General features: G+C 37.5%; 2 protein-coding genes across 2 annotated transcripts; both read left to right on the plus strand.

Moving 5' to 3' along the window:
* The first annotated feature begins 2,026 nt into the window (after window positions 1-2,026).
* LOC130745751 (Golgi SNAP receptor complex member 1-1) lies at window positions 2,027-11,633 on the plus strand. The gene is made up of 5 exons (XM_057598121.1): window positions 2,027-2,215; window positions 3,268-3,507; window positions 9,427-9,594; window positions 10,974-11,087; window positions 11,341-11,633. The coding sequence occupies exons 1-5, from the start codon at window positions 2,177-2,179 to the stop codon at window positions 11,452-11,454; spliced, it is 675 nt and encodes a 224-aa protein (XP_057454104.1). The 5' UTR covers window positions 2,027-2,176; the 3' UTR covers window positions 11,455-11,633.
* A 9,688-nt stretch (window positions 11,634-21,321) lies between these two features.
* Window positions 21,322-22,704, plus strand: LOC130742558 (zinc finger protein 3-like). The gene has a single exon (XM_057594651.1). The coding sequence runs from the start codon at window positions 21,523-21,525 to the stop codon at window positions 22,309-22,311; it is 789 nt and encodes a 262-aa protein (XP_057450634.1). The 5' UTR covers window positions 21,322-21,522; the 3' UTR covers window positions 22,312-22,704.
* Window positions 22,705-22,710: the final 6 nt, after the last annotated feature.

Raw genomic sequence — 22,710 nt, forward strand, 5'->3', positions numbered from 1 at the left:
TAGTGTTATCAGTTGTTTTGTTTCTTAGCGACTAAGCAATGATACTTTGCTTAAGGTTTGGAACGAGTTGAGCTGAGGAAAGAGACTTTGAAGCAATTGGTGAGGTTTCACATCTGAGGAGGACGCCCAGGGAACTTGCTGAGTTCGGGAGCTTTATTTTGGATTGGACTGGGATGTTGAGCTTGGATGGAGAAATTGGCAAAGGTATGAGTAACTCAGTTTTAGAGTGTCCTTGAGTCTTGCATGTATTTATCGCACTGCATGCGTTTGAGATGAAGATGTTTATATTGATTGGCATTTGATTTTGATTATTATGCTGAACTGGAAAAATGTTTTCTAGAGGCTTCGACCGAGTGAACTTATTGAGACGTGTGTCTCCGTTTTCTAAGAGGCTTCGGCCGTTTACTGGTTTCTGTCATTGAACTGAGTTGGTATGCAATTGAGTTGTGTTATGTTCGTTGATAATAGGAATAACATGTGGTTACTCCGAATTAATCATTGGTTTGGGCATTGTCGTTGACTGACTTGGCATATAGGGCTTGGTCTTTAAGTGGCAATGAGGTGGGGTGTGGTCCCGCGTGATTGTCTCGTCCTTCGAGACGTTATACAGTGGCGATGAGGTGGGGTGTGGTCCCGCGTGATTGTCCCATCTTGCGAGATGTCCTAAAGTGGCGATGAGGTGGGGTGTGGTCCCGCGTGATTGTCCCGTCTTGCGAGACGTTATTGATCGATCCATTTTGGTAGAAGCATATAGTTGCATTATAGGGCACTAACATCTGATTCTGTTAATACGTGATTTAATTTTAGGTTGATTGATTATGTTTATATATATGATTAAATTATATGTTGCTGATTTAGCTATATGCGTTATTGGATCATATTGTGGAGCCTGTGTGGCATATTGTGGAGCCCGTGTGGCATACTGTGTGGGCCTTGTGCCGTTGTATGGAGCCTGTGTGGCATATTGTGGGGCCTTCGTGGCATATTAAGTGGCAGATCAATGGTTTTCGTTCCAGGTGACTGTCTCGTCTTGCGAGATGCCTTTGATTTGACACGTCTTGGTAGTGACACATAGTTGTACTATAGGGCACTTATATATTGGATTTGATTTGATTTGATTTGATTTATATTGTTAAGGTTGTGAATATCTGATTTGAGGTTATATTGTTGAAGTTGTTGATATCTGAATTGATGTTGTATGGTTGAGGATTGTTTATATCTGATTTGATTTATATTGTTGAGGTTGTGGATATCTGGTTTGATTTTATGTTGTTGATTTTGCTGATATCTGATTTAAATCCATGTTGTTGATATCTGAATTAAATTTAGGTTGTTGGATATATGTCGTTATCTATCTTGAATTAAGTTGCTAGCTTATGTGCCATGTTACACACTTAAACTTTGATAGCATGCTTTAACCCTTTTATACGTGGTAATTGCATGGAGTTAACCCTTTTTGTTTGCTACTTGTTGTTTGGGCGCTTAACGCTATTAGGCGATGGAGAATCTTCGATGGAGCTTGACCTTCGTATGAGTCGGAGAAGAGAACTTGAAGAATAGAGTCGGGTGTAGAGTTAGAGCCTTGAGTTAGAGAGCTAACCATTATTGGTTTAAACTTGCATAACGATTTTAGAAATTATATTTGGGGTTTCGGGTACTCGCCTTGTTCAAGGCTTGATGTAAATCCCTTGTAGTTGGGAGTATGCATGACATGTTTTGGAAATACATTTGAAAAGAAAAAAATATACTCGTGTTTATACATTCTTTTGAAAAATATTGCATATTTACTTTAATAGGTTACTAAAGTGACACCTAAAATTCAGGGCGTTACATAGCCAGCCAAAAGTGATGCTAATAAATGATGAAAACCAAAACTCAAAGTTAAGAGAAAAAAAAAAACATATTTAACTTTTTTTCTTTCTTTCAAACGCATGTCTTATGTAAGAAAGAGAGGTGTTAGATCTAGACTCAAGTGGTGCATTAGATAGCACGCAATCTTATTTAACTATTAAAAAACAAAAGTAAAAAACATTAAAAAAGAGAAAAAAGGAGGGATCGAGTCGTCTGTCTCGCGGGAGCAGGCGACCTGTCTTCTTCATCCCCAAACAACAAATAACAAGATCAATTCACTACTCTTCGATCCAAACTTTCAGTTTTTCATCCTTGTTTCTCAACCATGGAGGTGCCTAGTTCATGGGATGCCCTTCGCAAACAGGTATCAATTTCCCCCGTTTTGACTTTTATTTCGTCAGATCATGCTTTTGATTGTGCTGTAAATGATGAAAATGATATCGGTATGCACAATTCGAATGCCCCATCATGCAAAAGTTCCGAATTTTCTTTCTGGGGTTTGTTCAATTTGTCGGTGATGGGAAATTCATGAGATGGGCTTCTACCCTATTGCTGCTATCTGTGGTTTCAACAAGATTTGGTTTGGTTTATGAAGTGACTGGTTTTTAGTAGTGATTTTTGGGGTCAATTATGAATACTTGAAATGGTTCTGGTGAGAATTTTGCTCCTAGTTTTAGGTTCATTTTGATTTGGGACTGGAGGGTGATCTGGTTCTATGTGTTGTGATCTGCACTAAGATAGAGTGAATTTGAGTCAGATGAATGTTGTCTATAGGCACCTAATCAGGGTGATCATGGATGGTGAAGTGATATCTTCTTATCCATACAGTCTACATGGATTGGGGTAGAAATAGAGCAGTACTTTATTGAGAAGTATAAGACAGATGGAAATCTTCATTTTATGAATGAGCATTTGATGAAGTACTGATGGAATGCTTACATAATATGATGGGATTTTAGTTGCCTTGACTAGATAGATTTTTACAATCTTTAAATATTGAATTCATTTTTGTTTTTCTAATTTCATTGTTTGGGACATTAAGTTCCACCATCATGGAAAAGTGGTTATTATATTGAACAATTATGATTGCCGAGTAGGTGTCATTTAGCCTGTTTATATAACTTGGTTTCTGCTCCCTAATCATTATAGATGAAAACTCATGGAATTTGATATTCTTAAGTGACTTGAAGGTTCATTCATTCAAGTTGTATTGTCTCCCTTTGTGGTCACCTAGTTTGGACATATTTTTGTTTTCTCAGGCAAATGATTGATAGAAAAATTTGATATTGTTGTGTGGCTTGAAGGTGCATCAATTCTATTTGATTTTGTCTCCCTTTGTGGTTACCAAATTATACCTAATTTTTCTTTCTTAGGTAAATGACTGATAACAGAATTTTTACCCCTGATTTTTTTCAGGCCAGAAATCTTGAAGCTCAGTTGGACGAGCGGATGAGTTCTTTTCGTAAATTGGTTTCTGCTAGTGTTTCTGCAAAAACTGATGCTGCAGAGAATGATCTAGAGTCTTGGATTGAACAATTACTAAAACAACTCCAACAAGTAAACTCACAGATGCAAGCTTGGGTATCTTCTGGTGGTACAGATATGGTTTCTCATACTTTGACTAGACACCAAGAAATTCTTCAAGATATCACCCAGGTATTCTATAGTCTGGGCTAGTGTTACCCTATATATGGTCTTATGCTGTTCATGGTGCATTCATTGTTTTGAATTGCTTTCTGTGTGCAAATAAGGGACAATGATTTAATTCTGACAAGAGTGGATCTGAAATAAGTATGTTCTACTTCTCCACTCCCATTTATGGGAAGTACATATTGTAGGAACTTTTTCCAAATGAAATTTATAAGTAAGTTTTTGTGTAACAAGAATCCTCCTTTTACATACAAATGATATGACAAAGACAAACTCCTTGTGACCGTCATTGGCGTTACTTCTTGTTAGAACCTTTTACTTGTGATTGAATTATTGTAAGCTAGTTGAGACATGATACATATTTTCTGAATCTTATTCTTTATTATTTCTGTAGTTTGCTCTTCTTAGATATGTTGACATCAAGTAATTTTTTTTTATCTACTTAAACTTTTTGCACTGAGTTGGATGTAATTTGATAGAACTCAGGGTCCGCAACAAGCTAGTGATGCGCCTCTGATTGCTGATGGGGCAGTAGGGCCCAAAATATGGAAAGTATATTCTAGAAGGGGCAAGGTTGGCATGACTCATAGTTAGTTAGCCAAGGTGGTGACATGGGGAAAGAGAGTGAGAGAGGAAGAATCATACCATGTAATTAAAAGGAGTGTGAGGAGAGTGGGGGAGGGTATTCGGTTAGAATCTTATTGTTAGAGAGCAGATTGCATTCTGTGCTATCTGTAGGAGCAAGGCTCTGGTCAGTGAAGGGGAATTCCATTTCCTCTCCTCTGTAATTCTTCATTCCATTTCACAATCAATACTAGAACTTCTCTCTTATTTCTTTCTTGTGTTCTTGTTTCCTGAGTTCATAAATTGGTTCCTAACAATTTGGTCCGACCTACCGGATCCAAATCGAGGAAGAGCCAGTGAATGCCATCCAAGAGACAGAACAAAGGAGCGAGCAAGGAGATGGAGGCGAAAATCGCGACGCTGGAAGCAGAGCTTTCTGGAGTCAAGTCGACGCTGACAACGATGGAGCGTAACCAGGAAACGCTCATCGCGCTGCTTGAGAAATCCATAGGCAAGACGAAGGTCGATGATGATTCCACCGGCGACAACGTGACCCCTGCGAAGGAGGCAGATCATGGGTCAGGATCGGGAAAGGGAAGTATGACCAGACTCACCGGAGATGTGCTGTCGGAGTTTCGACAGTCAGCGAAGAAGGTGGAACTTCCCATGTTCGATGGTGACGATCCCGCGGGATGGATCTCGCGCGCAGAGGTCTACTTCAGGGTACAGGATACGCCACCAGAGGTGCGAGCTAGCTTGGCTCAACTGTGCATGGAAGGACCCACGATTCACTTCTTCAATTCGCTCCTTAGCGAAGAAGAGAATCTGACATGGGAACGCTTCAAATGCGCATTGCTGGAGTGCTACGGGGGCCAAGGTGACGGCGACGTTTACGAACAACTCACCGAACTCCGGCAACGGGGAACCGTGGAAGAATACATCACCGCTTTTGAGTACCTAACGGCGCAGATTCCTCGCCTACCTGAGAAGCAATTTCTGGGGTATTTTCTGCATGGATTGAAGGGAGAGATTCGGGGACGGGTTCGGAGCATGGTAACCATGGCAGATTTAAGCAGGATGAAAATCCTGCAAATAGCGAGAGCTGTAGAAAGGGAGACGATGGGCGATGGTGGATCGGGTCATGCGCGCCCGACCCGATCGTCACTAGGAGGAAACCGGGCAAACGGATCAGGGTCCAATAGGAGCTCCGATTGGGTTTTTGTTAAGGGAAGCAAGGAAACGAACTCGGGCTCGGGTTACAATAACTCACGCGCTGGAGGGAATGGGCCTCGCAATGATAGACAGGCCCAACCTGAGAAGAACCGCTCCACACCCAGAGACAGAGGATTCACTCATCTCTCATACAATGAATTGATGGAGAGAAGGCAGAAGGGATTGTGTTTCAAGTGTGGGGGTGCCTTTCATCCTATGCATCAGTGCCCAGATAAGCAGCTGAGAGTACTGATTATGGAGGATGAGGAGGAGAAGGAAGGAGGGGGAAACCTTCTAGCGGTAGAGGTCATTGAGGAGGAAGAAAGTTCTGAAGGTGAGCTGAGTTCCATGAGTTTGTCTCAGGTGGAACAAGTAGGAAAGGACAAACCGCAAACTATCAAGCTGTTGGGTCTCATTCAAGGACTGCCAATTGTGATATTAATAGATAGTGGGGCAACCCATAATTTTGTTAGCACTTCTTTGGTGCACAAGCTTGGTAAGACAGTAGTGGACACACCTTCCTTAAGGATCACTCTTGGAGATGGTTCTCAAGCAAGAACTAAGGGAAAGTGCAAGGAATTGATGATAATAGCCGGAAACCACCCTCTGTGTGTGGATGCCCAACTCTTCGAATTAGGGAATGTGGATATGGTGTTGGGAATAGAGTGGCTTAGAACCTTAGGGGATATGATAGTCAATTGGGACAAGAAGACTATGAGTTTCTGGTCAGGACACAAGTGGGTTACCCTGCAAGGCCATGAGGAGCAAGAAGGGCTGCTAGTGGCATTGCAAACTATGATTAGTAGAGCTGGATTTTCAGGGTACCTTGGTAAGGAGAAGGTTCAATTGGAAAAGGATAACAAGGGAGTTACTGGAGTTCAGCAAGCTGAGTTGGACATGATCCTGGAGAGACATTCTGTGGTTTTCCAAGCTCCAAAAGGCCTTCCTCCTAAAAGGAACAAACAGCATGCTATCACACTCAAGGAGGGTGAAGGTCCTGTGAATGTAAGGCCATACAGGTATCCCCATCACCAGAAAAATGAGATTGAGAATCAGGTGAAGGAATTGCTGGAGGGAGGGGTTATAAGGCACAGCACCAGCTCATTTTCCAGCCCTGTGATTTTAGTGAAAAAGAAGGACCATAGCTGGAGGATGTGTGTGGATTACAGAGCTTTAAATAAGGCAACCATACCAGACAAGTTTCCAATACCAATCATAGAAGAGCTGCTTGATGAACTCCATGGTGCACGGTATTTCTCCAAGCTTGATCTCAAATCTGGTTATCACCAAGTGAGAGTCAAAGAAGAGGATGTACACAAAACTGCTTTTAGGACCCATGAGGGCCACTATGAGTTTTTAGTAATGCCCTTTGGCCTCATGAATGCACCATCAACCTTTCAAAGTCTCATGAATGATATTTTCAGACATCTTCTCAGGAAAAGGGTGTTGGTGTTCTTTGATGATATACTAGTTTATAGTAAGGATTGGCCCTCTCATTTAGAGCATCTGCAGGAGGTTTTGGGTATTCTGAGAGAGCAAGGGCTGGTCGCAAACCGCAAGAAATGCCTGTTTGGAAGGGAAAAGGTGGAGTATTTGGGACATATGATTTCAGGTCAAGGTGTCGAAGTGGATCCCAGCAAGGTAGAAAGTGTCACCTCTTGGCCTACACCTAAGAATGTCAAGGGGGTGAGGGGTTTTCTGGGCTTGACTGGGTACTATAGAAAGTTCATCAGGGACTATGGTAAAATAGCAAAACCCCTGACTGAATTAACTAAGAAGAATGGTTTTGAATGGAGTGAGAAGGCACAAGAGGCTTTTGAAACCTTGAAGAAGAAGCTGACTACTTCACCTGTGCTAGCTTTACCTGATTTCTCCAAGGAATTCACCATTGAGTGTGATGCTTCAGGAGTAGGAGTAGGGGCTATACTGATGCAAGAGAAGAGGCCCATTGCTTATTTCAGTAAAGCACTAGGGGTGAGAAATCTCTCTAAATCTGCTTATGAGAAGGAGTTGATGGCTTTGGGGTTAGCAATCCAACATTGGAGACCTTACCTACTTGGCAGACATTTCAAGGTGACTACTGATCAAAGGAGCTTGAAAGAGTTGCTACAACAGAAGGTGGTTACTATGGAACAACAGAACTGGGCTGCAAAGTTGTTAGGGTTCGATTTTGAGATCAGTTACAAGCCAGGGAAATTAAACAAGGGAGCTGATGCTCTCTCAAGGGTGAATGAGACCTTGGAGCTGCGACAGATGGGCTCACATGTGGACTGGTTAGGAGGAAAGGATCTGAAGGAAGAAGTCAGTAAAGATGAAGAGTTACAACAAATAATTAAGTCTGTCCATGAGAAGAAAGATAGCTCACTGGGGTACACTTATGAAAATGGCATTCTGCTGTATGAGGGGAGGCTAGTCTTGCCAAGGGAATCACCGTTGATTCACACCATGCTTACTGAATTCCATACCACACCACAAGGAGGGCACTCAGGGTTTTATAGAACCTACAGAAGATTGGCTGCCAATGTGTATTGGAGGGGAATGAAGTCTGCTGTTCAAGATTTTGTGAAGCAGTGTGATGTGTGTCAAAGACAAAAATACCTTGCAAGCTCTCCAGGAGGTCTCCTCCAACCATTGCCCATTCCTGAGAGAATTTGGGAAGATTTGTCTATGGATTTCATAACTGGACTTCCCAAATCTAAAGGGTTTGAAGCAATTTTAGTGGTGGTTGATAGACTCTCTAAGTATGCACATTTCATCCCTCTCAAGCATCCTTACACAGCAAAGAGTGTAGCTGAGGTATTTGGGAAGGAAATAGTGAGATTACATGGGGTACCTTCTTCTATTGTAAGTGATAGAGACCCTATCTTTGTAAGCAATTTCTGGAGGGAACTGTTTAAGCTTCAAGGAACCAAATTGAAAATGAGTACTGCTTACCACCCTGAATCTGATGGGCAATCAGAGGTGGTGAACAGGTGCCTTGAAACATATCTGAGATGCTTCATAGCAGACCAACCCAAGACTTGGGTCATCTGGATACCTTGGGCTGAGTATTGGTACAATACTTGTTTCCATGCCTCTACAGGTGTGACCCCTTTTGAAGTAGTCTATGGAAGACCCCCTCCCACTATCACACGTTGGATACAAGGAGAAACCAGAGTAGAGGCAGTACAAAAAGAGCTGTTGGAACGTGATGAGGCTTTGAGACAGCTAAGGCTACAACTGGCAAGGGCACAGGATAGGATGAAGCAATTTGCTGACAGAAAGAGGAGTGACAGGAGCTTCAGTATTGGAGAATGGGTTTTTGTTAAACTCCGGGCCCACCGCCAGAAGTCAGTGGTCACAAGAATCTATGCCAAGTTGGCAGCCAAGTATTATGGTCCTTATCCTGTGGTAGCAAGGGTGGGAGCAGTAGCATATCAGCTTAAATTACCCCCTGGATCCAAGGTGCATCCAGTTTTCCATGTATCCCTCTTAAAGAAAGCAGTGGGGACTTATCATGAAGGAGAGGAACTTCCTGATCTGGAGGGAGATGGGGGAATCCTCATTGAGCCTACTGAAGTATTGGCTACCAGAACAGTTCAATTACAAGGGCAATCTATCAAGCAAATCCTCATCCAATGGAAAGGGCAGCAACCAGAAGAAGCTACTTGGGAAGATGTTGATATGATTAAAAGTCAGTTTCCTTCTTTTTGCCTTGAGGACAAGGCAAGAGCTTATGGAGAAGGCATTGATAGAACTCAGGGTCCGCAACAAGCTAGTGATGCGCCTCTGATTGCTGATGGGGCAGTAGGGCCCAAAATATGGAAAGTATATTCTAGAAGGGGCAAGGTTGGCATGACTCATAGTTAGTTAGCCAAGGTGGTGACGTGGGGAAAGAGAGTGAGAGAGGAAGAATCATACCATGTAATTAAAAGGAGTGTGAGGAGAGTGGGGGAGGGTATTCGGTTAGAATCTTATTGTTAGAGAGCAGATTGCATTCTGTGCTATCTGTAGGAGCAAGGCTCTGGTCAGTGAAGGGGAATTCCATTTCCTCTCCTCTGTAATTCTTCATTCCATTTCACAATCAATACTAGAACTTCTCTCTTATTTCTTTCTTGTGTTCTTGTTTCCTGAGTTCATAAATTGGTTCCTAACATAATTGAAATCCAGGAGTTTTATCGTCTTCGCTCAAGTCTTCGAGCTAAGCAAGAGCATGCTTCACTATTAGAGGATTTTAAAGAATTTGATCGAACAAGATTAGACTTGGAAACAGGTGCAGGATCTGAACAGCATGCACTCCTTAAAGAACGTGCATCTATCAGCCGGAATACAGGACATGTCAGTGTTATCTAACAATTACTTTACTTTTGTGATATTAAATGCCATTTTCTTTCTTTAGTTTAGATATTTCCAGTGGTAGTCATACTGTTATATTTTATTATGTATGAAACTAATTAAAACTTCTCTCCTGCCAATAACACATCTATTTGGATATTGACTACTTTTTCTTTAGCTGGATTATGTTGCAGGCTTTGAAACGGGCAAGTCACGTGCAAGCATAAAAAAAATTATATTAACTCATTAGGGTTGTTGAGATCCTACATGGCTACATCACCTAGAGATATAACCGAAGTATGTAGCTTATAACGGCATGTGCAATCCTCACCTTATGAGTTAGCTTTTGAGATAGGGTTAGGCCTTGCCAAAATTTATGATGCACCCACAACTGTCTAAAATCAACCTAGTCCAACGGATTTCCCAATAAAATCTACCTGGCCCTGCAAATTTCCTAGTGCAATCAACAAACATTAAAAACCAGTCTTACGATTTCCATGCTCCATATGCCCAGTTTGGGGTATTAGAGGGTGTGTTGAGATCCCTCATTGACTAAAGATATGACTAGGGAGAGCTTATAAAATTTTGGACCAACATGAGCTAGGTCTTGGTCAGAGTTAAATCTAACGAGTGCCATGAACCAACAATCCTAAAAATTTAAGCTATTGGGTGAAAACACATGAATTATTTTATTTTTACAACACATGCCCTCACGAACACCATTTGGGCTTAACTTCTTATTAGAAGAATGGAGGTAAGAAAGATCTCTAGATTACTTGGTCATAGAAGCTATGACACCATGTCCTGAATCAACTATCTCTAAAACGTAAACTGTAAGGTAAAGACGCATGAATGGTTTTTATATTATACCTGTTTAGGAAAAGAATATAATAATGTTTGATGCTGGGATGAAGAAGGGATTTGGGCCATGAGAATTGGGTGAATATCTTGTTAAAACTTCAGGATTGCAATTTATTATTACTTTTTCAAATCAAACTTCAGATGTGAAGATTTCTATAAGGAGGAGAGTTTAATGCTAAAAAAACAACGGGATGCTATTATTGGAATAGTGGATTGTGCTCTAGATTTTTTTATTCATTTAGTTGTTTATTTAATTTGTAACTTGATCTAATCAGCGTGGGTTTAAGAAACTGCTTTTGAGCCCCATTAAACAAAAGCCTAGTTCTTTAAGTATATTAATGCTGAAATGTTAGAATTAAAAAAAAGTATGTTAAGGCTTTTTTGGAATTTCGTATGCAGGAAATGCTTAACACGCCTTACATTTGGGACATGTCTTCGTTTTATTTTTCTTTAAAATTCTGCCTGTTCTTCAATTGGGAATAATATTGTTTTGAACTGTTCTGCTCGTTCCTGTGCTGCAGGTGGACACTGTTATTTCACAAGCACAAGCAACACTCGGTGCGCTTGTCTTCCAGCGTTCAACATTTGGTGGCATCAATTCAAAGATCAGCAATGTGAGCGGTCGCCTCCCAACGGTACGACTCTAATCCGTTTCCTTTTTACCATCTATGATTCTACATCCTGCATTGTGTTGTGACTTGTGAGATTGAATAAGAAGTACCCAATAAAAAGGCATCGAATAATGATGTTAATTTCTTCGTGAAATAGTTTGGTAGATTTCAATTTCATGAGAACTGCTGAAAGATGTTGTAGTTTTTAGTCTGCATGAATGTTGTATTGCTTAGAAATCTGCTGTTTAATATAACTGCTTTCAATAATATAATGCAGGTAAATAGCATACTCGGGGCAATAAAGCGAAAAAAGTCAATGGATACCATTATACTCTCTCTTGTTGCATCTGTATGCATATTTCTCATTTTCATCTACTGGCTAACCAAATGAGGCTGTTTAATATGGTGGGTGCTCAACTTGTGTAAACCGTTCCATGTTCCATGTCTATTGGGCTTAGTAGCTTGTGTCATGAAAAAACTACTTTTTTGGGGTAGTGTATTTGTTCATTTGATTGTTTATCCTTGTATCAGAAGCAATGCCGAGTAAAAATCAAGAAATTCATCCTTCCATTTCTTGGTTCTGATATCATAGATCATATATAGCATGTAGAAAGTGCGTAAAAATATCAAATAAATTTCAGTAAGTGGTACAGATTGGAAATAGGAGGCCTTATCAATATTGTTGTGGCAGAATTGGTTCTCTTAGTAACTCCATTATTATTGCAACTTCAGCTATTGTCATGACTTGTAGACAACAACAACTCATCCTTCCAAATTCATGTCACTAACGTAAAAACTCATCTTTCAATACTTTTTTTTTTTTTTGTAATTTACATCATTTATGGTCTTGGTCTTTGATAAAAAAGACTTCTATTCAAAAACTAAAAAAAATTTATATTATAAAAAGTAAATGAAATTGACTACAATATTTAACAAGTAATATTTTATTTAAAAACATTTGAAAAAAATCATAAATATTATTTTAAAAGATTACATCTTAAAAATCACTTGTCGTTTGTTACACCGTATTAGGCATGATAATATAAGCTTATACAATACATTATGGGTTTATCCATTGTTTGGTGCTCACATTGCATTGTATAAGTTTATACATCAATCTTCCCTTATACATGATAGATAAAGCATGATATGAGAGCGTATAAACTACTTTAATATATTTAATCAGCCGCCACCACAACCATCCACCACCACTGTCGCCACTACCCCCACCACCACCACCACGCTCCACCACTGCCACCATCGTTGATACTGTCATCGTTATCGCCACTACTACCACAACCACCGTCGCCGGCATCTCCACCACGCCGCCACCACTACCGCCACCACCACCACAACACTCCAACACCACCGTCGCCGCCACTGCTACCGCCACCACCACCACGCTCCACCATTGCCACCATCGTTGGTACTGTCATACCACCACTGCCACCCCCACCCTCCACCACCACCACCATTACCACCATCGCCGCTACCGCCACCACCATGAACTTCCAATACCACCATTACCATTGTCGCCACCAAATTATACAATGTATGACTAAACGCTGTATAATATTAAAATTTTATTAGATCTTATACTATACAGTGTACCAAACGGACCCTTAGCAAAGGTATCTCATCCCCAATAGTCATGAAACTAAACATTAAGAAGTTGACCAATGAATTCTTTTTTTTCTAGAGAATCGAATTTTGAACAATCACTTTATATCTAATTAGAGATTATATCATTTGAGTTTCAAATACCATACCATTTTGGTCGGCTTAGTTCTACTTAACTATTTTCCTCCACTTACAATTAGACCTTAGGCATATTTTATTTTATGATTACAAAAATAAAATCCTGACTCAATTTCCAGCAACATGACTTACTACCAATGAGCCATGGACACATGTTGACCTATCTCTCTTGTGTCATATTGACAGAAACATTTTCTTGGAGCACATGTGTGATGTGATTTGGATCGGACTGTGATACATAGTGGGAGATAAGTGGTCATGTTTGAGTTATCCTTAGATGTTCTCATGTTGGTACGATGTTTGAACATAGAACAGTGATTCATACAGAATAAACAAGCAAGAATATCTAATATTGTGGATTTCGAATCAAATTCGGCCCAGCAAACCAATTGTACAAATGCAGAGAACTTCAAAAGCAGCTGAGTACTTATCTATCTCATTTACATCTCTATCTCCCACCATACCAATGCATATTTTGATGTTCCCTTGACTTCTATCGACAATAATGATTTTTCACACAAATTGTGCTCTTTCTTTCATTTTCCACACAAATTGATCTCATGATAAATAAACTAGACTTTGTTATATAAGAGTGAAAATTAATACAAGCTCTAAAAATGTTTTTTGTTCAAAATAATAGCTACAGTTTTTCAAACGTACTTTTGTGATAGTTTTTCACTTTTTGTCAGTCGATTAAAAGTGAGAATCGATGTGTTATTGCTATTCTATAATCGACACATTTTTACGATTTATAAACACTTTTAACAGCCAAAAATTGAATTTAACATAAATTATACTTCAGAATTCAGATACATAATTATTAAATGAAAGTAGATAAATAAGATCTTGTAAAGACTAATTACATTACAATGAGAATTTTTTAAATAAAATTTATTTTACAAATTTTCCTAGAATTTGTACTATTTATGCCTAAAATACATTATTTGATTAAGGGCTCCTAGCCTCCTATCCTATCCTATAAGATCAATATCCATGCCGAATCGCACAAGTACAATTAATTTAACAATTCATCTCCCATGGTTTGAAAAAAAAAATGTACACAAAAGCGTGCAAAGGAAAGGAAAATTAGTACTGGACTTTCCATTATGTTCAAGGTTCTGTTTTCTTAACTGCGTGATACTCTCTAAGCTTTTTCAATGTGAGGCAGACATGTATACAAGGTGTCATTTCTTGTCACTATCATTTCTTATCAAGGATTTGATTCCAAGCCAAAGTGAACACAGGCATTGGCAGGGGCAGATAGAAGCTAAACACTCTCAAAAGTTGTTACTTATCCATCATATGTCAAAGAATTCTTCGCTAGGTACCACAGCATGTGTTTTTTAATTTGCAGTCCAACCGTGCGGCTTCTGTTGCTTGTGTCCAACACCTTGTGTTGGTTGTTGTCACTATCACAATAAAATGAGGTTGCAAGCAAAAAGGAAAGAAAAAGGGTTAGAATTGTGTTGGTGGGGGACCTCATTTACTACTAGCATTGTAGGATTAGATCATTAATATATGAGTTTACTTAGAGAACATTAGAAATTGATCATTGCCTCATTCATGCATAGACTTCATAATCTATATCAGTCTTAGCTTTATACTATATTATGGAAACTCACCTAACATTGGCCATGACATATGAAAATGTCACCTAAACCTAGCTAATACATACGACAAATTAAGTATAATAATGTTGGATGTCCACCATTTATGAGTTAGTAGAGATAAATGATAAATGTGATATATGATATGATATAATATGAAGAGAGAAATATAGAAAACAATGATGTTTATGAATATAAATACTACTTTACGGTCTACTAATCGAGATTAAATTAAATAACAACTGCACATGAAAGAGAGACAAGTTTAGTGCATGTTTGGTTTTCAATCACGAAACCATGTTTAGTCCAAATGTCAAATCTCAAATTTAAAAGCGTTCACTTGAGGTCAATTTTATGTTGAGTTGAACTGAAATCTAAACATCCACTTAATCATTCAACTTCAGAAATAGAAGTGGGAGGGGAGGGGTGGGAATGTCAAATTTATCTAGGGGTGGTTTGGAAATTGGATTGCTGCACGGTTAATAATTCAACATGTTGTGTGGGACAAAAGTAAGCAAAATGATGTATGATAAATCCTAACTTCATAAGAGAAAGTAAGGATTGGTTGCCCTACATGGCAATTGTTCATGTCAGACTTTACTCGTGGAAGAAAAGGTATAAATCTGCATTCTGAAATTCCTAGAATAGGCTTCAATTATTAACTTGTAGCATTATCATCTTAACGAAAATACAGAGGAAAAAGCATAAGGAAGGACCCATGGCCAACTATGAAAATTCAAAAGGTAATTGCTTCGGATAAAACTAGGGACCTCAGTTTATGATGTCACATGTTAGAAATTTGGGTATGATAATCCTGAATAACTTCGAAGAATCGTGTTTGTACACTTTCTTACCTGGGTTCACGAAATTCTTGTTGGGATAATTCTTGAAGAACAATCTGCTTCAGACAAATGAGAACAGACAAATGAGAACAGATCAGGAATGTACAGAGAGATCGGTCTTTTGTTTTCTGTACATGAAACTGAGGCCAGATGACTCCTTATAAAGGAGTTTGTTTCAGAAACCGAAAAACGGTTAATAAAACAGAATGACTTCATAAAGGAGTTTGTTCCAGCCAGGGGCTCCGCCCCTTGGAACCCCGCAATCTAATCGCGGTCAATTATGCGTTGGCTCAACAAGCGTGCACCCCGCACTACCCTTACTCGTTTCCGAGCTTAACGCGTAATCGCATCGACCTACAATAAATCACATTACTACTAAAATCCATTGATGATACTAAAATCACCAACATCACATTCACTTGAATTCTCTGTTGGTAAAAGCACGGTAATATGGGACAGGTGAAGCCTTACAAGTACACTTGAATCCAAATTTCAATATAAAAGGTGAGCCTGTAAACTCACATTACTTTCGTTCAGAAATATTCCAAAGAAAAAGAGGTAGCTTCTATAGGAATACATGGTGACAATATGGACCTGGGCAACCCGTTTAACCGACCGTTTTTTGGTGGGTTTGGGGATATCTATCTTAATAACCCCCTTTTATGGTGTATTTGGTTGTACAAGATGTGAAGAAGAGGTCTTGCTCCTACAACCTTAGGCATGGTTTTAATGATACAATTAACACTACAAAAGAAGAAAAATGATTGAACACCTAAGTTCTTTAGTTAATTAGCTCTCTAAATTTCTAAAATGTGTTTAATATGAACTTAAATGTTTAATTAAAAGCTTTAGAAATCCTATGGAAACGTGGTTTTAAAAGTGTTTGTAAGTAGAGCTGGGTACGCAGGCTGGTCTGCCCCGCGTAGGACCGCTCCGCACAAGCTCGCCCCCCGTAGGCCCGCATTTAAGCGGTCCTCTATTTTCCGGGCTATAACCGCACTAGTTTGCAGTCCTGCTGACCGGTCTGCGGACTTTGGCCTCTCTTACCTCTTTTATGCCCTCATAAGCCTACCCCGCCCCGCGTAGGCCGACAGTTAAGAAATCATCTATTTTGCGAGCTATAGCCCGCACTAGTCCGCGGTCTCATGGGCCGACCCGCGGACTTCGACCTGCTTACCCAACTCTATTTGTAAGTGGTTTTCATGGTGTAAACAACCAATCTAAATAATAGATTACTATATTTCAGTAACAAATTACTGGGCTGAAAAATTATACTGGGAATTCAATTACAGGCTAAGGGAAATCAATTTCCAGCTCTCTTATAATAAGAAAATCTTCTTTTTCTGTGTCTTGTGACCTTAAAATGTTCTTGGAAAATTCCTTATTCACTATATATTAGATTTAATGCTATTTGAATCTTATGTTTGATTAAATACATTGTATGCATTGAATATATTGTGAAGAAGTGTTTACAATGATTGGCTATTACATTTATCCAATACACACTTTTAGTTGAATTTTGATACTTATGAGTTATGATGTTTTGTTTAACATTAATAGTTATTACTAGTTGGTTGAACCTCTTTGTCTTATGTTTTATTGGGCTTCTTATCATATTTGGATTATGGTGATATTAGTAGCAATGTGTTTTCTTGTGCTATGTTTCTTTTTATGTTATTAAAGTTGCATTTTAAATTTTCATATTTTTCTTTTGTCTCATGAGTTACTCCTTTGCACCTATAGTTCATTGTAATTTTCTCTATACTATATGCACTAGATATTGTTTACTTTTTATTCTTTTGATTATGTCAAAAAGAGGGAGAAAGGTTGAGCTTGTTTATTGTAATTACAGGTATTTGATCTAAAGTTTCAAGAGGACCATGAAGTGCAAAAGAAAGTGGAAGTTGCTCTTATTTGGACTAAAATTTCAAAGTGTTTTGTCATCATCAAAAAGGATAAGATTGTGAAGAAGAGGTCTTACTCCTGCAACCTTAGGCATGGTTTTGATGATCACAACAATACTACAAAAGAAGAAAAATGATTGAAGATCTCTAGCTAGAGGAGTGAAGGTTGTAATAGATAGATTTATCGTTTTCTTTGCTTTCTAAGTAGGTTTTTAATTCTAAGGAAGAACTCCTAAGTTCTTTGGTTAATTGGCTTTCTAAACTTCTAAAATGAGTTTAATTTTTATATAATTAAAAGCTTTTGAAACCCTAGAAAAAATGGCATTAAATGTGTTTTTAAGCGGTTTTCATTGTGTAAACAACCAATCTACTTAATAGATTACTAGATTTCAGTAACATGTTACTCCGCTAAGAAATTGTACTGGGAAATGGATTACTACTAATGGGAAATCGATTTCCAGCACGTGTTTTTGATAAAAACACTTCCTTTTCTCTCTTGGACCAGATCAGAAGTTGAATATAAGTGTGAGAAAGGTTGGACACAAGTTTATAAGGGTTTCTCACTTCCATAAATACATTACAACACACTTTTACACAAGATTTGAGATCTGGGAGCTAATTGTCAAAAGGATTCCAAGTGTTTTTCATCTTTGGTCTTCCTTCTTATTCTTCTTCATTGAAAAATTGAAGGGTTGAATTGTGCACCATAGGGTTTAGTGTGGAAGAGCAAGTAGGTTTCTAGTTCTTGTTTAGTTAATAGGGTTCAAAGTTATTTATGTAATTGCTTCGGTTTTTTATCATAGTGGAAAAATCTTAACTGTCGAGATGAGGATGGGATGTAGCTTCATCGAAACAACAATTGAGGTGAATTAGGATAAATATCTGGTGTGATCCTCTCAACCCTCATCTTTTTAATTTATGTAATTAATTTGAGTTTTAGGGTTCTTGATTGAAAAATTGGGGCTTTTGGGTTTGCATGTTGATTTAGTTCAAATTGATTCATTATATATGTTGTTCATGGTTGTATGAATTTATGTATGGTTGAATCTGGTGTTAATTTCGTTTTCGTGATAAAAATTTGAGATTTGTATGAATTTTGTGTTTTGGTAACAAAATATCAATCTCTGACAACAGATTACAGTTCTGTGGTAATCCATTTTCATAGATTGATAATAAATTACGAGAATTTTTTGACTTAAAATTTTGTAATTTTTTTAATCTGTGATAGTTTTGAAACCCTAATTCGCCCCCTCTTGGATTTCACCCATCCTAGTGTTTGCACAAGAAGAAATATATGAAGAGAGAAGATAAGAATAAAGAGAGATGAATGGTGAAAAAAAGAATTTAAGTTATTTAATATGTGAAAAATAAGAGAAAAAGTGAACATAAAGAAAGTGGTAGTGGCTAGTCTCATATCATTTTATTGAATAGAAAAATTGTTACCTAAAAGATTTGAGCGTTCACTCATTATCTCTAGAAAAAGAGAATAGCTTCATAGTTAAGCCTTTAAATGTGAAAATCGCCAATCACATTATCCCTAACTCCCCAAATGTTAGTGATCCTTAACAGTGAAACTAGTGAAGCTGATGTGTGTTCGAAATCCCACATTGGCTAGAGATAGAGCATAGATAACTTTTATAAGAGTAGTGCAAACCTCAACTCTTGAGCTAGCTTTTGTGGTTGATTATAAGTCTCTCAAATTCTAATATGGTATCAGAGTAAAACCTCAACTCTTGAGCTAGCTTTTGTAGTTGAGTATAGGCATCCCAAATTCTAATAATGTGGCGTGTTAAAGTGCCGGTTGAACACACCACTAAGCATCCTACACGAAAATTTCTCATTCCCTTTAATATTCCGCCGGTCTATTTGCTCCTTACACATACATGTCAGGATGGGGTTGAGTTATAGGTAGCGTTTGGTAGACAGGTGTGAAGGGAACGGAACAGGACATATGGGTTCCATTCTGTGTTTGTCATGTTTTTAATATGGAACGGAACGAGACAAAAGACTCCAGGAACGGGACACTTTGGTTCCCTGGAAAATGGTGGAACAGAAGGGAACAGAACGAAACACTCTCTTAAAACTTTTGCAAGTTCAAAACTACCCCTAATTTATATTTGGAATTTTATATATCTAAACAGTTTAAAATCACTTCTAAAATTGAAAGCACTTATTATATTTGTAGACAAAGTTAAATGAAAATCTACTTTTTCAAAAAAAATCACTTAAAATAAAATCAATAATTTTTTCAAAAGTAAAATCACTTTTTGTAAGCAATGATAAACGAGCCAATTAAAGTGTGTTTGATTCAACTTATTTTGAAAAATCACTTTTTAATCAAAAAATCACTTTTAAAATAAAAAAAAAATCACTTATTAATCAAAAATCACGTTTAAAATCAAAAATCAATTTTTTCATCAAAATATCACTTTTTGTGTTTGTTTCAGGTGAAGCTGAAAACATATTATTTGAAACAGTTATTTTAGCTTATCATGAAAATCTGATAGATGAGAGGAGATAAAAAAGTGATTTTAATTAGAGTAGTCAAACACGAATCAACTTAATTAAAATAAAATCAATTATTTTTCCAAAAGTAAAATCAGTTTTCGTAAGAAATGATAAACGAGCCAATTAGAGTGCGTTTGATTCAACTTATTTTGAAAAAAATTACTTTTTAATCAAAAAATCACTTTTTTGTGTTTGTTTCAGTTGAAGCTGAAAACAGATTATTTGAAACAGTTACTTTATCTTATAATGAAAATCTATGATGATAGATGAGAGGAGATAAAAAAAAAAGTGATTTTAATTAGAGTAGTCAAACACGAATCAACTTATGCTTTTCTCAAAATCTCTTAAAAAAAATTATAGTTAAAAATCAATATTTTTTAATTTAAACAAACACACTTAAAATAGCTTAAATAGATAATTAGGTTTCTGCTTTTTTCAATAGCATACTGAAACAACTTAAACAATATATAAGTGATTATTTTAAAGAAATAAGTGATTATTTCATGAAGTAAGCAATAACAAACGGTTTCTATGCAAAATGTTCAATTGAGTTCAATTTGTTTTCCTCAATCAAATATTATACATGCAGGGTTATATATGTAATTAAAATCATTGTTCTGTTCTATTGACTTGGAGTTACCAAACATAACACACATAACATCATTGTCATGTTCCATCCTGTTCTGTCCCGTTCCGTTCTGTTCTGTCCTGTCTCGTTCCGTCACCAAACGCTACCATAGAAATGACAAATTCGTCTCTACCACCTTCAACTTTCATGGCAATATCACAATACCTCATGTTACCCTCTACCTAAGCAACATCGGTGCTCTTAGTTAAGAAATTCACAAAACTAAATCTCTTGGTGAAGGTTCTCATCACATGGAAGTTGGACAGTGATCTAGTTTGTTGGAGTGGAATTGTTGCAGTGCTGAAAAAAATGAGTTTTTTTGAAATAATTGGAACCCTGTATTTCTTTGAAATAATTTTTTGTTATGGATGTATTAAATTATTCTTAAAGAAATGTGAAATACTAAGATTCTAAAACAAATTATGTTTTATTGATTTATCACTCCACCATGAATTTTTCATAAAAGACAGACTGTTTTTTATTGAAATAAAAGAGAGGAAAATAGTTAATAGTTTTAAAAATGAAAAATTATACTATATATATATATATAGAATTTGAAAACTTTGAAAAATTAATTCTTAAATTTATTTAAACTTTTATTAGTTATGTTATGTTTTTAGTGTTATAATTTTATATTTATATATTTACCTCACAGCGTAAAATTCCTGAATTTATCACTAATCCCTACTATCAAATAATCAAACAATATTACAATAATGCAGGCAACAGTGATAAGAAATTGAGAATACCACACCTTTTATAAGACAAGTCCATTCCACAACACTACATTATTCTGAAATTTAAAAGTAGGCTATTGACCTTGTCTTGCATTTTTAGCCTGTCATAACCTATAGACATGAATATACCAATAAAAGGCAGATACCAAAACCAGAAATGTAAAGAGACAAGACAAATAAAACTTATTATAAAAAATATCAATGGGGCATGGCTAGCATACATGGGTATTCTACTAGTACATAAGTTCCAATCCAACTTGGATGCAATGCAACACAGCTCTCTCTTTCACTCACTCACTCTCATACAAACTGTTGTCTCAGCATTTAGGTCTTGCTTTATTAAGACCTTGTACCTGTAAAATAGTGCTATCTACTACTATACATATCACAGCATTTATTGTTGCTACAACATTTACAAACTTCATCTTACTTGCTGTTAAACCAAATTTCCATAACCAAGTACTAAGGTACCCATATGAATCTTCTAAAGCCAGAGCCATGTTCATCTGAAAATTTGAACATCTTATTTTCAGAAAATGAAGATAAAAAACACCCACTTGATCAAGCTCCTCCTCCTCTTTTACTAGATCTAAGTCTCTCCAACAAGGACTCATCTGGTGATGAATCAAAGCCAGAACTCAACCTCCTCAATTGTTTCCACACAGATTTATCAGAAAATTCCTCAGAATCTAGTCATGAAAATGAACTGGATCCTAGAGTTTTCTCATGCAACTACTGCCAGAGAAAATTTTATAGCTCCCAGGCACTTGGGGGGCACCAGAATGCACACAAACGTGAAAGAACATTGGCTAGAAGAGGGTACAGAGCTGGTGCTGCAGCTTCACTGGATTTTGGACAGAGGTACTACCCCAGCATGGCTTCTCTGCCTTCGTTTGGCTTATGTAACAAATCACTTGGAATTCAGGTGCATTCTATGATCAACAAACCTTCTTACCAAACACCACTTTTTGGTTTTTTGCATTCCCATGGCCAAAATGGGTGGCAGAGGCAGGGACTGCCTTTTGATTCACAACCAGCAATTGGGAAGCTAACATCACCAAGGAATTTTCATGTGGGGGCAGAATCTGAATCACCCTTGCCTGGTGGCAATCCAAAGTTTGGCATGTTTTCTACAAGGAAGGTTACAGAGGGATTTGGAGGTTACAGTTTGGGTAGCGGTAGTAGTAGCAGCAGCAGTAGCACTACGCATTTGAAGTCTAAACAAGAGAAGTTACAGAAGCTTGATTTGTCTCTCAAGCTCTAAGTGCATGTTTGGAAACTCTATTACCATTGATTCAGATCTGCAGAGAAGCTTCTGTTAGTAGCTTCTAGATGTCAGTACTGATTATATTGATCCGAACATGTTATAAGTAGTCCCCCTCCTACATCCCATACCCAAGTTTATTCCTTTTGTTTCACATTGGGCAAGAGCTCTCCATGCTTTACCTATTTTTTTTCTTTTGTCCTCATGTATCTCTTGTTCCAGAAGGCCTAAAATCTAAATGCATTTTGGTTATTTGACAGAAGTTGTGTTTTGCTGTTATGTGCTTTTATTTTTTCATAAATAGTGGTTCTTTCATTAGATTTATTTCAAAGTTAGAAGATTGAACTTCCATCTAGCTTTAAATTGTTTTGTAATAGCACAAGTACTTCAAAATGGCCA

Source organism: Lotus japonicus, chromosome 3, assembly GCF_012489685.1.
Source record: "Lotus japonicus ecotype B-129 chromosome 3, LjGifu_v1.2".
NCBI lineage: Eukaryota > Viridiplantae > Streptophyta > Magnoliopsida > Fabales > Fabaceae > Lotus > Lotus japonicus.

Bases quoted from the DNA above. Each gene is read 5' to 3' on its own strand.
- LOC130742558 (XM_057594651.1), top strand. From the start codon at position 21,523: ATGAATCTTCTAAAGCCAGAGCCATGTTCATCTGAAAATTTGAACATC.
- LOC130745751 (XM_057598121.1), top strand. From the start codon at position 2,177: ATGGAGGTGCCTAGTTCATGGGATGCCCTTCGCAAACAG. The intron at 3,508-9,426 runs GTATTCTATAGT...ATTGAAATCCAG, and splicing joins TTCTTCAAGATATCACCCAG to GAGTTTTATCGTCTTCGCTC. The intron at 11,088-11,340 runs GTACGACTCTAA...AATATAATGCAG, and splicing joins TGAGCGGTCGCCTCCCAACG to GTAAATAGCATACTCGGGGC.